At 28.2% G+C, this 18,042-nt stretch overlaps 1 protein-coding gene across 2 annotated transcripts in view; it reads left to right on the plus strand.

Moving 5' to 3' along the window:
- The first annotated feature begins 1,143 nt into the window (after positions 1-1,143).
- The window catches only part of LOC129988578 (potassium voltage-gated channel protein Shal-like), a 299,749-nt gene continuing 282,850 nt past the window's right edge, over positions 1,144-18,042 (plus strand). For both annotated transcript variants that reach the window (XM_056096828.1, XM_056096829.1), the window contains exon 1: positions 1,144-2,258. In XM_056096828.1, coding sequence (XP_055952803.1) covers positions 1,144-2,258 — 1,115 coding nt within the window. The remainder of the gene's footprint in view (positions 2,259-18,042) is intronic.

Here is an 18,042-nt window from a genome sequence, read left to right on the forward strand (position 1 = left end):
TTTTATTCTTTTATTTCCCATTTTGTTTTGAAATGGATTAATTTTCAAATGAATTTGAAGAATTAATTTGGAACAAAATAATTTGAAATAATTTGAAAATAAAATATTAAAATTGAAAATAATTGAAATTTGAAAATAATTTGAAATATTTTCTTTGAAATTAATAAAAAGATGGTTTGATGTAAAAAATATTTCGAATTCTTAAAAAATAATCATATTTGAATTTATATAATAACCATTTCCAATAGCAATCAACCACTTTTATTTCCACGATAACATGGCAATAGCCCTTCAGCAACATATAAGGGAATTTTATGTACAAAATCTTCTTTTACACTAACGTAGAAACATTTCACATGAAACAAGTAAGTTTTGTACGAATCCGTAATAATTATGAGTATTGTAAATGTAATATTAAATTTTTGAAGTGAATATTTATGCGAATGTTTTTCCTTTAAATTCTTCTTTAACAAGAAATGAAAAAAAAAACATTTTTACACTAAGCAAACTATTATTAAACTGTTATTTTAAAATTGTTTCATGTAGTGGTTCTTAGTTTTCATTAACAAAACCTATGGCGATTATTCTAATAATATTTATCGATAACGATTTGTAACACAGAAGTAAAATTCCAGATTCATTAGATTTCCTTTAAATGAATTTTTGGTAATCCACTCGCTACCATGACAATTCAAATCGGAAACAAATATAGGGAAATAAAATTGCCCAAGGAAACTTTCAGGTGGAATTTCAGGAAATAATCCCATCATTCATATAACATGCGGAAAGCAAAAGTCTTTCAACGTCAAGGCAAGCTACAAATTCCCTACATTAACTCCATAATGTCTGGCAGACCTGAGTTAACAAAATCTTCCCATCCATTATCATCAATGTATAGCAAGACTCCTTTATGTGGCTGCATTGTGCACATATTTATGGAACGGGGATTTTTCCATCGCTATTCATCCGTGGGAATGCGAAATGAACTAAGCAGGGCAGAAAGAGCTTTCGCTGTCTCCGCCCGCCAGATACCTCGCCAACCCCTCCTACCGGTGGCGCCCTTGGCGCTCCTCGGTCCTGCCGCGGTGGAGTGCGGCCTGACATTGCCGGCCAGTATCCGGAGAGAGATGTCCCCGTGAAGACATGGCGTCTGTGGCCGCCTGGCTGCCTTTCGCCAGGGCAGCGGCCATAGGCTGGGTGCCCATCGCGAATAAGCCCTTACCCGCGCCGCCCGTCACCAAACAGGACAGGAAAAGGGAGGATGAGAAGTTCGTTATCAACGTCAGCGGACGTAGGTTCGAGACGTGGCGTAACACCGTCGAGAAGTACCCTGACACCCTGCTCGGCTCCAACGAGCGGGAGTTCTTTTACGATGAGGACTGCAAGGAATACTTCTTCGACAGGGACCCAGACATCTTCCGCCACATCCTCAACTATTACCGGACGGGCAAGCTCCACTACCCCAAGCACGAATGTCTCATGTCGTACGACGAGGAATTGGCCTTCTTCGGCATCATTCCGGACGTGATCGGCGACTGCTGCTACGAAGACTACCGGGACAGGAAAAGAGAGAACGCAGAGCGGCTCATGGACGACCAGCTGTCCGAAGCTAATGCGGCAGACAACATGCCCCATGCCAACATTCGAGAGCGCATGTGGCGGGCCTTCGAGAACCCGCACACAGGCACTGCGGCACTGGTCTTTTACTACGTGACGGGTTTCTTTATTGCTGTCTCGGTCTTCGCGAATGTGTGCGAAACCCTTCCCTGCAGCATGAACGAAGCGACTGGCGATACGATGAGTTGCGGCGAAACTTACAAGGCAGCCTTCTTCTGCCTGGACACGGCCTGCGTCATGATCTTCACTGCCGAGTACCTCCTACGGCTCTATGCCGCCCCAGACCGCTGCAAGTACGCCCGCAGCGTGATGAGTGTGATCGACGTAGTGGCGATCATGCCTTACTACATAGGACTCGGCATAAAGGACAACGACGACGTCTCAGGGGCCTTCGTGACCCTCCGCGTTTTTCGTGTGTTCCGTATCTTCAAATTCTCCCGCCACTCCCAAGGACTCCGCATCCTCGGCTACACGCTCAAGAGCTGCGCCTCGGAGCTCGGCTTCCTCGTATTCTCCCTGGCGATGGCCATCATCATCTTCGCCACCGTGATGTTCTACGCGGAGAAAAACGTCGAGGACACTACCTTCACCTCCATCCCTTCCGCCTTTTGGTACACCATCGTCACAATGACCACACTAGGGTAAGTCTTTGCCTGCTCGCACCCCCCTCCCAATGCTCATTCATTTCAGTGTCCAGGTAATGATGATATCTCATAAAAAGCATCTTTTGTTGTATGGGCAAAGATTCCAACAATTTAGATATTAGAGATCCTCATTTCTTTACTAAGCTCTGATGCAGCAAGATACCAACAGTTCCTTTCAGTGTTTTGTCTATATATATATCATTCAGGAATTTGTCTATATATATCTTAAATATATCATTGAGGAATTGTTTAAAACTTCTAACTATTTCAGCGTTTAAAATCAGAATCCGTAGGTCGAACAGAAGTGGTAAGTATTCACTGCTTCAGACATTTGATACGATTTGTTGCATTTATTACAGACGATTTCTCGTGGGCATTCATGCATAACAGCATTCACGCATTTACGTTCATGCATTTTCTTTCTAAGCTGTCAAACACTATCATATTTGTTCTGGTATAGTATCATTTCATATTGCTATTATAATTTTTTAAAATTCTGACGCATAGCTTAATATCTAATAGTGTCCATCATTGTTTAATCGTTGCAGCAATTTCATTTTTGCCCTCATTTTATAAAAGAATCATTCATCATTACATTTTAGGGTTAAGGCTTTAGATGTGAGTGCATGCCTTTCGAGCAGTAATCGTGCATTCTGAAACACGTACAGATAAGCCTCAAGATCATGATATGTAACAATTTTCTTAGGGATATTCCATCAAAGATTCATAACTTATACCGATTAGGCCATTAAAAAGCCTGATGCAAATAATTTTACATATCTAGCAACTAAAACACTTCATACAGATCATTTTATTAATTCAGTTCAAAGTCATGATTATAATTTTTTGTAACAAAAATATTTATGACACTATTGCTAATTTATTTAAAATTTAAGAGAATACCCATCGTTGATAAGTCCATTCTTGTCGTTCAATAATAGTTCATTTTACTAGGATTGAGTAGTAACTAGATTAATTTAAAGCACAATCAAATTGTTCTTCCCATTCTCTCTTTAATATAATTTATTTTACAAAACTAAATATTTGTGTATTTGCAAAATATTTGTATAATTTGCGAATATTCCACCATAATATTCTGATAAAACTGAAGCAATGAAATTGTTATAAATGCACTTTGATGAGAAGCATTCAATCAAATTTAAATTCGCGGAGAGTCACAAATAGTCAATGCACTAAAATTGTGCAAATCTTTTAATAATACGCTGTATATTATAATTACGCAGCTTATGCCATTTGAACTAACGGCATTACAATTCCTTTTCACACAACAATTCAAAAAATATAATAACAATGCTTGAAGATCTGTTTGCAGACGAAAAAATATTAGATCTTGCATTCTACATTTTCAGTGCTTATCTTGCTATAAATCAGTGAGTGGATAGAGTTAGATATTTGGAAAGATACTCTATATAGAAGAATATTCCAAAAATAGCAAAACTAAAATTAATATTCATTTCTATTAAAATCAAGATATGCCTGATAACTATTTGTTAAAACAATCCCTATGCAGACAGTAATGTAGATGTCCATATAAATTACTGTCTATATGCGACCCCATATGAGCATTAGTGTAGGTAATAGGTTAGTTTATTATCAAAAATACATTATGAAATTAACATTTTTTTCTCGAATTTTTATTATCTAAGGAAAAAATTAATGGAATCAAATAAAAAGAATAAATAATAATTCATCTATAATTAAAGAGTATTGATAAGAGTTACTACATTTTATCTGACACATTAGGAAAACATTTTCCAGTGCGATTTTCTGTTTCAAAACATTTAAACCTTCAATTTTTTCTTAATAAATGAAATTTCATAGATTTTCTTTGTATTCAAAAACTGTTTTGACCTTGTTCCACATAATCAATTGTTGTCAATACTTATTCTAGCTTTTGCCGTTCAAAATTTTAAAAAAATTATGATTTCAAAATACTTTATAAGTAATAGAATTAAATAACAAAAAGGTTTGATTTCACGTTAACCATAAATTAAAACTGTATCTGATTTGTAACTTCTTTCCACTGATAATAACTTTGTAGCAATCCTACATAAAATCTACAAGTATTACGCCTGGTTATAAAAATTAAAAGAAAACAATATATTCTTACCTAAAATACCATATTCACTATTGCTTGAAAGACTAAAACATAAATTATAGTTTGTAGTATATTTCAGCAAAAAATTCAAAAAACAAATATTTGCAAAAAAAAAAAAAAAAAATCTGTTGAAATCTGGTGATAAAAATTGTTTTATTTGAAAGATCGATATTCAAGTGATATTTCAAATGATATCGATATGAGAAATTTATCATTGAAATCGTGCCCCGCCTGAGCGAAACGTCCTTTGGCGTAGCCAATAGATTTTTCCGCCGCGTTGCATCAGAAACCGTTACTGGAAATTTCGATGTAAACAGAAACATCAGCGCCATTATTCGAGGACCAAAATAAATATCTTAGTCTAAAAATAGAATAGAGAAAATAAATAGATACAAAATTAAAATTTTTAGATTTTTGCACTGTATTTACAAAAATGTCCGCAACTGATTATATTTCTGATTCTACATGCAAATATTTATCGCAATCGCTTAACCCTAAATGCAAGTGTTAGATACAGAACTCAAATAAAATTCGAATATTTTTTTTTTCACTTCAGTATTAGATTTAAAATGTTCGATCTCCAAATAAACTATAGGGGTAAAAAAAAATTATAAAAATAAATAAATAAATAAATACCGAATATTATAAATTTTACTTAGAAATATTCAAATTTGAATTCCTAACTGCGATGTTTATTTCAAGCAACTAAGCCTAAAATATAAAATATAATTGGAATGATGTCATATTGTAAAAATATATTTCAAATAAGTAATGCTGCTCATATTTCAAAACTCCATAAATATGTTATATAAGCAAAGATGTTTCGTAGACTTCCATTATTAAAAAGGACAAGTAAATATTTTAATATTTATTTCTAATGTAAATAATAGTTTTAAATAAAATCATAATGAAATTTTAATATTAACATTATTTGTATTTTAGGACATTTTAAACTTTAAAAAAATATATTTCATTTTAATTTTGAATATTTAAAATAATATTTTATCTGAAAAATAATTATCCAAATAAAATATTATTTACTAAAGCAATTTTACAATTCAATGAACTATAAACTATGAAATTTAACTGCTTTATAATTTTCATGCCGTACAGAAAGCAAGCTTTAAAAAAGCAATAATTTCATGTCTAAAAATTTAATTTTAATATTTTTTAATAAAAAAATTTCCATGATTAAAATCATTTAAGATTTATTCTGTAGTAAATAAATCATAAGGACATAATTTCAAAATAATCTACTTCTCACTTCTACTACTTCTCACATGAATTACAGAGTTATATATTAAATTAATGATAACTTATATATTATTTCTCTTAATGTATTGATAATAAATTTTTACAAAGCGCAGATTTTATTCTCTTTTAATGATAAATTCCTCTATTTTGAAATTTAAATTTAAAAAAAAAGAAAATCAAACCTAAATTTTTCTTAAAAAGTTTCAAAATATGAAAGTATTTCTTTTTGTTAAGAAAAAATTAATATCATATATTATGGTGCTTCATCTAAATTCTTCCCTTTACTATTGATTTTAACTCAAAAAATTTTATTCATTAACTATTGGTTTATTTTGTCTATATAATACTTTTAAGAATTATTAAACTTTGTATACTTTCGATCCATAATAGGCATTCATTTTCTTTAAAAAAAAATCAAATTACACATCTATTTTCTGCACCATTGTCTAATGGAAGAATATCATCCATCGCGATAGAAGAGTAAGAATTTTCATTAAAGATAATAGTGAATTGATAAGTTTTTAAAAATCAAGAAAAATAATCAAATACTAAATATTCTCTAAATTTAAAATAAAAAAATAATTAATAATATTCTCAAAATTAAAAAAAATAATTAATAATATTCTCAAAATTAAAAAAAATAATTAATAATATTCTCAAAATTAAAAAAAATAATTAATAATATTCTCAAAATTAAAAAAAATAATTAATAATATTCTCAAAATACAAAATCTCGAAATTTCTGGAAAGAAGTTGTAGAAAAATTTAAGAATTTCAATCTACAAATTCTAGATAGTGCTGTTTGCTTTTTAAAAGTCTACTCACTTCAAGTAATATTGTGGTGTTTTAAATGAATTTTGAATGGCCAAAGATTTAGTAAGTTTATACGAATATCACTGCAAACTATTTTGCAATTCATTTGTAAAATTATTAATTTGTTATTTTATGTGTTAAATTTCCTTTCTAAGATATATTTTTTAAATAATAGATTAAATTAAATTAAATACAATAATGACTTTCAAATATATTCGAGAACTTATTTGCTTTATAATTCTCAAAACCGAAAAATTGGAAGACTAAATTCAGCACATATTGTGATTTTTTTTTAGTTATTGCATGAAGATGCATGTTTTTTCCATATATTATTGTTATTTTCTCCATTATGTATATTTAATAATTACGTATGCAAATTTAAGTAATATCACATCTTACAAATACTTCTTGAAATCAATCAAATTGTTTTATCCAAATAACTAAGGAGTAATCAAAATAATAACTAAAATGATAACTATAAGGATATTACAACGGTTGTATTTCCTTTTATGATTTTCTTTCTCCGTGAAATAAATTTCATGCCCAAGAATATGACTTATTTTAAAACTTCAATTGCTAAGGCTGACTTAAATGCAAAATTATTGAAGTAGTTTAAATTTGAAGATATTTACGTCTTTTTTAAATTCCATTAAATGAATCACTTTAAGTCACTTTCTTGTAGACAATCATATCTAATAATGTTTTTTCATCCATCATTTAGTGAATCCAATGCCATCCATCGTTTTCATATGTTGACCAACAAAATAAACTTTTAAAAAGTTAATTAATGGGAACTTCATTAAAAATTACAAATATTTCTAGATTAAATAAAATATATATAATTGAACTCATCTACCTAGAGTAATACTAAAACGGAAAAGAATAGTAAAAAGTTGCAAATTCCTTTTTAATCTTGAACTCAATGTTAGTTTATTCTTAATATTACTGCTGTTTTTATTTTTTAATCATGCGGTCTAATATAATTTTTACAGAATGAATAATCGTCTGATTGAACTATGCTAGCTTCATTTCATTCGGAAAGTGAATGTATTAATTTGTTTTTAAAATTGGACGAGTGTTTAGTGAACTGAATTTCTGGAAGCAAAATCGAATTTGTTCATGTGACATCATAATCATATATTAACCTTCCATTTTGCATGGGTTGAAAAGGAAGCAAATTTGAACTTTCTCAATGTGTATTTGAAAGTTCGCCTAAATATAGTTTATATTATTATTATATCTCATGTAAAAGGTTTTACTCATTTTCTTTAAATTATTTTAACATATAAATTTTATTAAAAATTGGTACAATTTAATCTCGGGAAAATATTTAGTGTTTAAATACAAGTTGACTCATTAAAATATTTATAATTTAATGATCTTTTTCTTATTCTTCTAAAATTCTTAGCATTTTTTTCAAGATAACTCTTTTTTTGTATTCGATTTTTATTCCTAAAAGCATATAAAATCTTCTTACTCAATATTTAATGAAATTATTAAAATATATATTATTTTTTTATTTCTTCTTTAGTTTTAGGATGTAAAATAGTATTACCCGTACTTCCAATAACTTAAAGGCGACGTCAGCGACTTCAAATAAGCATTTAAGTGAAAAATTATAGTCTAATTATTTATGAAAAATATTAAATGTTATTTCTAAATTGGATAATTGTAATGTCATTTCAATATCCTTTTTAATGTTTTCAAGTGAGAACGATTTATTAATTATAAGCAGAAAAATTTCATTTAACTAATTTTAATATGCAAATATTATTCACAATATTATAATTAAATATGTTTTAAGTAAACATTTTTAAGCGTTAATATATATTGCAATATTTATAAATAACTACGTTATTCTTCAGGTAATTTTTTGTTATTCAAATATCGATTATATTTTAATGCAAATCTAAAGACTATCTTTACCTTATTGATTTTTTTAGAAATATATTTAAAACATTTACATATTTTTTGTACAAATTTTATCTAATGTCTCATTTAAAAGCTTCCTTGATTATTGCTTGAAAAAATTTAACAAAATGGAAACTGTATAAAAAATAAACTTTTATAGGATAACATAGCGTTATGCAGAAATACTTGATACAGCTTTTTTTTTAATTACGGTTACAAGAAAGAATAGAAACTTGAAACAAATTTAAATTTGAATATGAAATAAATATTTTTTTAAAAAAATGAATCGTTGACAGATATTTAAAAATAATATATTTTATACTATTTAAAATTTCAGGATTTGTGATCTATACTTGTCGCCATTGGTGACTTGCAGGTCCAATTAGAGTAATGATTATATTTCATTTAAGTTAAATTATTTAAATATAAATTGTTTTCCATCATTTCGTTAGATTGTTAGAAATAAAAGTCTTATTATTTTAATTGAATTGTTTATTTCTTCTCTTCCATGCATAAACTTTTTTTAATGAAGATGAGTCTCATAGTATCACAGAGAAATCAAAACGGAAATTTGCTATTGATGTTTTCTGAATTTCATGATATTGAAACTTTACTTTTTTTGTCCTTTAAACTACATAGTTATTAAACAAAATCTCTATTCTATAGCTTTCAACAATCGAAAAAATTAAATAATTCATGGAACAATTCGAATTTCAGGAGAATAATGTTATCAGAAAAATAAAACAAAAATATTTTAATTGCCAAAATACAAAACAATTAGATGCATATTATTATTTTTGATATATTGGCATATCTCACATTTTAAATGTGCATCTAACATAACAGAATTTCTCCTGCAACCATAAGCAGATTAAATAAAGATTTGTGGAAATTAATTAAAGAATCTATTTCCCGAAACAAATTAATTAAAAAATCTACTGGTAGCATCGCATGTTTTTTTAATAATATTATGATGCTTTTTGGAGAAAGACAACAAAAGACTAATTTGTTTTAAACAAATTATTCGTTAAAATGTTGCCTATTTTCACTTCCATAATTAATGTTAAAAATTTTAATTATAAAGTTTAATTTTATCAAGGAATAATGAAAAATAAGAGTTTTAATTTCAACATTTCCTAATCTAGATTTGTTTGATCATTTCTAGATGCTGCGAAATGAAATTATACTATGAAGGAAAACTGAAATTTCCGTGATTCATTTAATTGTTAGAATGAATATGCCAATACAAGGATCGCTAATCAATAAAATAAGAGGCAACAAATGATTTTAACTGGCAATAGGCTTTTAATGTTAATTTCCGTAATATTTCGAATGCTTAAGAATTTTGTATATTAATTTGAAATAAATTCCTTCATAGCAAAATATTTAATGAATATTATCCGTGAAAAAAGCATTTCATTTTAAATTTGTTTCAAATATTCATTCATCTTTACAATACTTAAGGAATACAGCAATTATAATTAATTTAATGGGTTTTCAATCCATATATCAAATACATATGTAAAATTTCATCTATTGCATGCAAATATGGATATGAGTGTCTTTTTTTATGAAATAGAACTTTCTCTGCAATCTCATATATTGTCACCTATTATATGAAGTTCTCGTAAGTGAAATACCGAACTTAAACATGTACGGGTTCATTATGCTATTATTGATCATTTACAGTCCCTGCTGTACCAAAATGGCATTGTTTTGACAAATTTTCCCTAACATTTTACTAGAGCAAAACACTTATATGGATTAGTTGTATCTATTTTCAAATTGTTAAGTGTACATGCCGTTGTTTTATTTTAGTACAAAATGTCATACGTCATAAAAGGTTCCGACTGCTGTATCAACATTCTTATGATTTGCTTTATATGATATTTGACAAAAGAAATTTTAAATGAACAGTGATGACATGACAATATGCTTTGATTCTATAATTTGAGTTCCATTAGTTAATCACATTCAACAGTTTAATGGCAAAGATAATTAACTTGTAAATATAACTTTTGAAAGGTAATTAACTTGCAAAAATTCTTTTCAAACTCAATACCAACATTTTTTAACATTTCACAAATTCCTTAGACTTTTTCTGAATAAAGTTTCCGGAAAAAGGTCAATTCAAAATAAAAATTTCTGAATACCTTTTAAAGTATTTGATAAGTTGAAATTTTTTTATTTTTTTATGCAGCAAAAGTCAAAGCTTTATTATTTTAAACCTCAAATGCTTTAAATTACTAAAAATGTATGTTAAATCAAATCCTTAATTTATTTTATAAACCGAAGTTTTGAAATAATGCATTTTTAGCCATATAATTTTTTTTAGTAATCTATTTGATTACTAATGATTTTTATAATCTATTTGAAATCTAAATCTTTAAGCAAATAGCAGGCTCCTGATCTCAGAAGCCAATTTGATTTAGTTTTCTGGAATAAACTACCAACTTCAAGTTATCTCGTAGAATATGGATAAAGTGTTTTTCATTTTATTAACATGGTGAAAATTGTTTTTTTATAGAAATATCGAATGGTCTGGATTTCATATTCAAATTGAAAAATCCAAAAAAGATTTATAAAATAATTTCGAATTAAATCCTATTTTGGAAAGTTTTAATATATAAAATATTTATGCCAGCACAGTTATAAATAATCTAATATTTTAAAGATTATTTGATAATAAAATTATTCCCTTCTCAAATAACTAATTATAATCAGTTACAGTTACGGTTGATGCATTCACGTCATTTTATAAATGCAATCAATTATTCAAAATGGCTTCGAATATTAAAATTCCACAAACACAACGTTGGAGAATATTTTGAATCTGAAATATCACGTATTTTATGATATGAAAATATAGATGATTATTTTCAATGTATAAGTAAATATTTACATTTTATAATTTATTTTAGGCAATAACGGATGAAAGAGGAAGGGATATTTCTTATTCAAGTGTGTAATGAATATACATACCTGAAACTTTTAACAAATTTTAGAGTAACATTTTGGTCCAAGAAATGAGTATTTTAAAATAAATACATGTACATAATGACTAGATAATCGAATAGATAAGAGTATTTCATAATTTTAAATATTATTCTAGATTCACTGATTTCTTGTTGTAATATCAAGGCTCATAATTCGCAAATTTAGCACACTGCTTCACTTTTTTTTGAATTGCTAGAGACTAGGCATCGAATTGTAACTATTTTTAATTCAATTCACTTCAGTTAAAATTTAAATAATTCCACTTGAGATTCTAAATTTTTACTAGATAATATAATTTTTACAAAATCAATAGTTTTTCCTTCTTTTTGTATTTTGAAGAATACTATTTGAAATAAAAGAAAGAGCACTCTAGCAATGATCTACTGTGCAAATGATCCATTTTTCCAATTTTCACATGCTTCATGTCACAAGGAAACCATTAAACTCGCATTAACTATACAATGTTGCACAAAAACCAATTTTATTGTAAATGACTCAAGCTATATTGATCCATCTCTAAAAATAAAGATTTCTCATACATTTTAGCAGCACATTTCAAACTTGAATCATTTATTCTCTTGCTACATTCTATTAAGACAAATTCGGATTATACACCAAATTTCTTTATTGATGTTCAAACTTTTATCTCGAAGTAGCTAATAATACTTCACTGGTTTTTATTCATACAAAATAGAATGCGTTTTTCTCTTTCAAAAAATTAATTTTTATTCGATAGATTAATTATTTTCGTTATATTTTATGATATTAATATTTTTTTAATTTGCATGCTTTGTGCAATACGGCGTAAGAGTTTTCTTTTTTTTTTAATAAAATATATACACTTCTGAATAAAAAAAGATAATTTCTTTTGCTTTATCCTTCATGTATATAAATGATTATTTTATTATTTTTTAAATATTATTTTAGAATTAGAATCGACTTAATTTCGTGTTTTGTTTGAATGTCTAATGTTGACCACAGTGGATATACAAATAAATTTCAAATAAAATGTAGAAGGTAATATTTTATTCTGACATCAGATTATCTAAGTATATAAATAATTATCATGAGTGAAATAATTCTAATTTTTTTTTTAAAAAAATCATTATTCTGATTTATATATGTTATAATATATTCAAAAATATTCATAAATCACATTGTTGAAGTACTTATTCTTAAATTTGTATTTTATTAATCATAAAGTTTGATTTTATAAAAATTTGCGGTACTTTAAAAGAAACTAATCGCAGTTGAATCGAATAGTTTACTTTCTTAGCTTACTGATTTATAAATAAGTGTATTAAATTTTATATTTTCTTTTTCATTTTTTCATATATGTGTGCATAGCGAATTGTTAAATAATTCGACATTTTATTCTAGAATTCGATCTTTTCAATATTTGAAGCGTTATGAAGGCAAAGGAACTATTTATATCCATACTTTCCTGTGAATATGATTTCGTCCTAATTAAATAAAAAAAGTGACATTTGTTTGAAATTTGACGGATGCAGTCTTTTCAACAAACTTATCTATCTATAGCGAGTTTTAAAAAGTTTTGAATGTAAATTCAGACTTTTCCAAGAGGCGTATTCGGATTCTTTCTGTGCCTTCCTTTACACTTGCGGAACAACAACAAAAAAAAGGGTTCCTTATTTACTAAAAAAATGTTAACATGTGCGCTATTCATGATGACCAAAAATATTTCATTTGTTTTCACTTATTCTATGTACAAAATGACAGAATGAGAAACTACTGGGATGATTCTATTGCATCTGAAAGACAAACAAATCAAGAAGCAAAGAACCGCCTAAGTAAAATGTTCCCTTCTCTATCTTCTGTTGAAGTTTCAAACCTTCATATCCCAGGTAGCACAAACTGTTGCACAATATTGTGTGATATATTATTCAGTATTCGAGAATCTATATACATAAAACGAAAATCGACACAGAAATCGCTGCTTCATACATGTTGTTGAATAGTCTCTATTTATCATTGGTTGAAGTTTCAACCAATTCATATCCCAATTAGCACAATCTGTTGCACAATATTGTGCTGCATAATATTATATTATTCAATATTCGAGAATCTATACACATAAAACAATAACGTGACACAGAAAACGCTCTTCATGCATTTTGTTGAATGTTCTCTCCCGCATCATCTAGTGACGTTTCAAGCCTTCATATCCCAGGTAACACAGCCTGTTTCACAATATTCTACAATATTGCGCTATATAGTATTATATTATTCAATACTCGACAATTTATATATATAAAACAAAACGTGACACAATGATAGCTCTACATTGTTGAATAACAGTAATCAAGTGTAAACAAATCACTACATTAACGTTTCAGACTGCTTCATTGAACGCTTTCACAGTTGTAGTTAATTCAAAGTTTCTGAAGAAGGATTTACCAATCGGAATTCCTATATAAACTCGAAGAAGGATTTAAATTTCCCTATTATTTCGGTATATATATATATATATATATATATATATATATATATATATATATATATATATATATATATATATATATATATATATATATATATATATATATATATATATTATTTTTATTAAATGCGCACCCGTTATTATTTGTGTGGACTGACTGAATTAAATTCATGTTTTTCTGTCTCATCCAATAACAAGGTTTAATTTTAAAGAATGCATGTCACATTAATGTTTAAAAGCCTATAAAAGTCAATAATTTAGGTGATTAAACCAGTGGTGCAAATAATATGTAATGTTGCGAATATTGTTTAATATCGTTCAATATTATACAATACATGTTTGCTATTAAAGATCGCTCCATTTCGGCTGCAATCGATTGTTCATGCATATCGAGTTAAGAGGCAAAAGTAACAATTTGCGACAAAATGTATTCGCACTTTGTAACAAGCGCGTAGAGTTGAATGCCTTTTGCGTATATGCGTTTTCGACTCGGTTTAAATGGTTTATAGAAGTTTGAGACGAAACTGATGTCTGCGTCATTTCGGATGGACCAAATTCTATGAGTTATCGCATTTAAAATTTTCTGAAAGTATACTGACAGATGGTGAACTCTTTATTGGCTTTGACTCAACATTTGATAAGTGTCTATCCTACAGTTGTTAACTATATGTATGAAATTGTACATATCTAGCTCTCTTGGTTTCGCAGCTGTGTTAATTATATTCGTGCCGCCTGACAGATAGACTTCTTTTAAATGAAATTTGCTCAAATTTTGATAGAAATCTACAAATTTGATGCAAAAATCGCCTACCAAATTTCATTCATCTAGTTCCAAGTGCTTTTGATTTATCTTTTTAACAGACTGACGGATATTTTCCAAAAATGTTTTTTTTCCTCGAAAAAGACGCTTAAAACATTGGAGATTCGTCAAAACTCTCAAGTTCAGATTTTATATCAATTACAATGCTTTATACTTCCTATGTGAAAAAGTAAAAATAACTAAGAAAATAATAGATTATGCTCTTCAAATGATTATTCATTTTAAAGAAAGAATTTCTTGAGTATTTCCAAAAATGAAGAATTCACATTTAAATTCAATTTACTGCTTATAAAGTACTTTTTCTAAGATTTACTATTTTTGAAAAATGTTTCACTTTTGTTTCTGAAATGGACTAAAATCTTCACATTTTGTATCAAAAGAAAAAGGGATAATCTTTTTTTTTAATTTTTTAGGGCATGGACTTCTATAATAACCTAATAAAATAACATAACACTATAATCTATAATAATATAATCTACAACCAATATGTTTTACTTGGTATCATTTATAACATTCTTTATTGCTTTTATCGTTCAATCTGAACGATTTTATTTAACTAAAAATTATTCTGATTTAGATCAAAACTTTTACCACGTTGATTTCTCGCGTTGCTCTTCTTAATAAATCATTAAATGCATTTAACAATAAAGAAGTTTTAAATTTACGCTTCTAATAATGCAATACACTCCGGAGTATCCGTCCTAATCTCTCGGAAAGATAGACCGGATAAAAAAATAGCCGGAGCTCTATGAACATTTCTCTTTGCTCACTGATAATAGATGACAAAATTTTTATACCAAAACTCACTACGCGTACAATGCGTATTTTCTCACTTCTTATAGAGTACTAAACCTTTCATTTATCTCGACTCAAGTAGAATGTGAAAGTGACCGCGGAGTTGAATTATAGAAACCATTGCCGGTAACGTGTTTAGTTAAAATAGAAGTTTCTGTATTCTTCTGTTAATATTATGTTTATATACTGCACTGTTTGTTTCAAGAATTCAGCAGAGAAAAAATAAGATTAAGGATTTAAATTGTCCACATTTTAACATAAATTATAAACACTTCACAAGGGTGTATTTAAAAAATACTTAAACATACCTCAAAAACAATTTACGAATCCAGTACGTACTATGCATTTATAATTAGGAACAGTGGCAACGAATGAGGTCCGTTACACACTGACGAAACAATGACCAAAGAGCAGAACACTGCTCTTTTCCTGACACAGCTTGTATTTTGCACACGACACGTAGGAGGATCGTAGCAGACGCCCGCTTCCAATGCCTTGGCAATGTAGCCAATGAAACGCTCTGCCTTCCTCAAGTAATTACGATAAAAATCCCAAGCCGGATAGTCCGGAAGTTGGATAGTCTCGAACCGGATACTCGGGAGTGTACTGTATGTTAAAAAGTAGAATTTTCCATTTTATTGATATCCCACTTTTTATCCTCTCATTAATAATTTAATTTTATAAATGTGATATAATTTAAAATTAGCTCCTCAAATTCAATGCTAGGTAAAGCCGCGGGTATAGAATCAGCCATTACATTTGAATATATTGGTGGAGCGTATTTTAAGTATTGAAGATTTTGTATATAGTGAAAAAAATTATAATAAATAGCTAAATACTGTAATCACAAGTATGAAATAAATCAGATAAAGTAAAAATGCTTTAAAAAATCAATTCATGCTCACGTGAAACGCTCCAATAAGCTAGACAAATTCGTTTTTGGAAGCCAATGCGCATTTTGGGTTTCAATGCAGCAAATACAATAAGCAATATGTTAAAATTCCTTTCAGGTACGTTGTTAAGTGAATGTAACGCCTAATGAACCGAGTCCATTTGATGCACAAGATTTTATGAAATGCTGAGTACTTTTTGCACTATTAATGTGTTTCCATGCCAACCGTGTAAAAAGTGCCAGTGAATTCGCTGATGCTTTTCATTTTTGGGACTCATGTTGGAATTTTTGACCCCTTTAAAGATGTATAGGACATCGAAAAAAGATAAATCAAAATCAATCATAAACCCCAGGTAAAAACAAAGCAAAAATATGTATGTCGTTAACGAAATGTTCTTCAGTCCAATCTCGCATATATTATCGGCAAAGTTAATTACTTTAATTAGTTACTTCCCGATGCGGGGAGCGAATATTTAATTTAATGAAATTTTCTCAATCAATTTCTCAATAATTTTCAACGTATCTCGCTTGGTGAGTCGCTTTATAAAAATTAAAAACCTTTTAACTACTTTGACGAAATTTCTGCTTATCAAGAAAGACCGTATTTTAATTTAATTAAATACTTTTTCATGGTTATTTCTCAAAGTCAACTGTAATAAACTGTCTTTAAAACACCTTGTCAGTGCAATGAATGTTCATTTTTTGAAATCAAATTAACGTATAAAAAGTTTCTCTAGCGAAGACGGAGAAAAATATCAATATTTTATAAATCATTAGTCAAATTTCATCTAAGATTTGACAAAAGGATATTTTTTTCAAGATGCATGTCCATAGGATGGCATGCGTCTAATGTCCTCTTAGAGACCATTTATCTTTATTTCTAAAAATCTTGAAATCTGAAAAACGTTTTAACATAATTATTTTTATAAGCTAACATTTTATCTGTATATGGCTTCACACCTTCACTTTTCGTTAACCGCTTCAATTCGGCAGTTTTTGGCAAGGATATACTGTAGCTTATTAAATTATACAATTATCGTTCAATATAAAAAGCGTTTTATCTGTAAGTATATATATCTAGCTAATAGATTACTTAAATGTTTTTGGATGATTCCTAATAATGAATGTCCAAACTTTTTGTTTCCTTAAATTTGAAATATAACTCGCTTATTTCGTATAATTTCTAATGTCTAACATTTTTTAAATATATTTTCTGTTATCAATTGCATTGGAAGACAGTTTTCCTGATGCTAAGAAAAAGAATTTACATATATATATATATATATATGTATGTATATATATATGTATGTATATATATATATATATATATATATATATATATATATATATATATATATATATATATATATATATATATATATATATATATATATATATATATATATATATATATATAGAAAGAGAGAGAGAGAGAGAGAGAAAGAGAGAGGGAGCAATAAAAAAATAATGACAAGACTGAGCGCTTCTATAAATATTTTGAATCATAATACATCTCTAAACTATTTCATGAAATATTCTGTAAATGTTAACATTTGTTTAGTGGAAAGTAAAGAAACAAAAAAAAAATCCTGGCAAAAGACCGTTGAAGATAATTTTTGGGTAATTTAATGGGCAAGGAAAAATGATTATGAAACTTTGCATTGGTAAGTCTAACAGATACGAAGATATGAAATTTTGTCAACATTTCAAACTAAAAAT

Source organism: Argiope bruennichi, chromosome 10 (assembly GCF_947563725.1).
Source record: "Argiope bruennichi chromosome 10, qqArgBrue1.1, whole genome shotgun sequence".
Classification (NCBI taxonomy): Eukaryota; Metazoa; Arthropoda; class Arachnida; order Araneae; family Araneidae; genus Argiope; species Argiope bruennichi.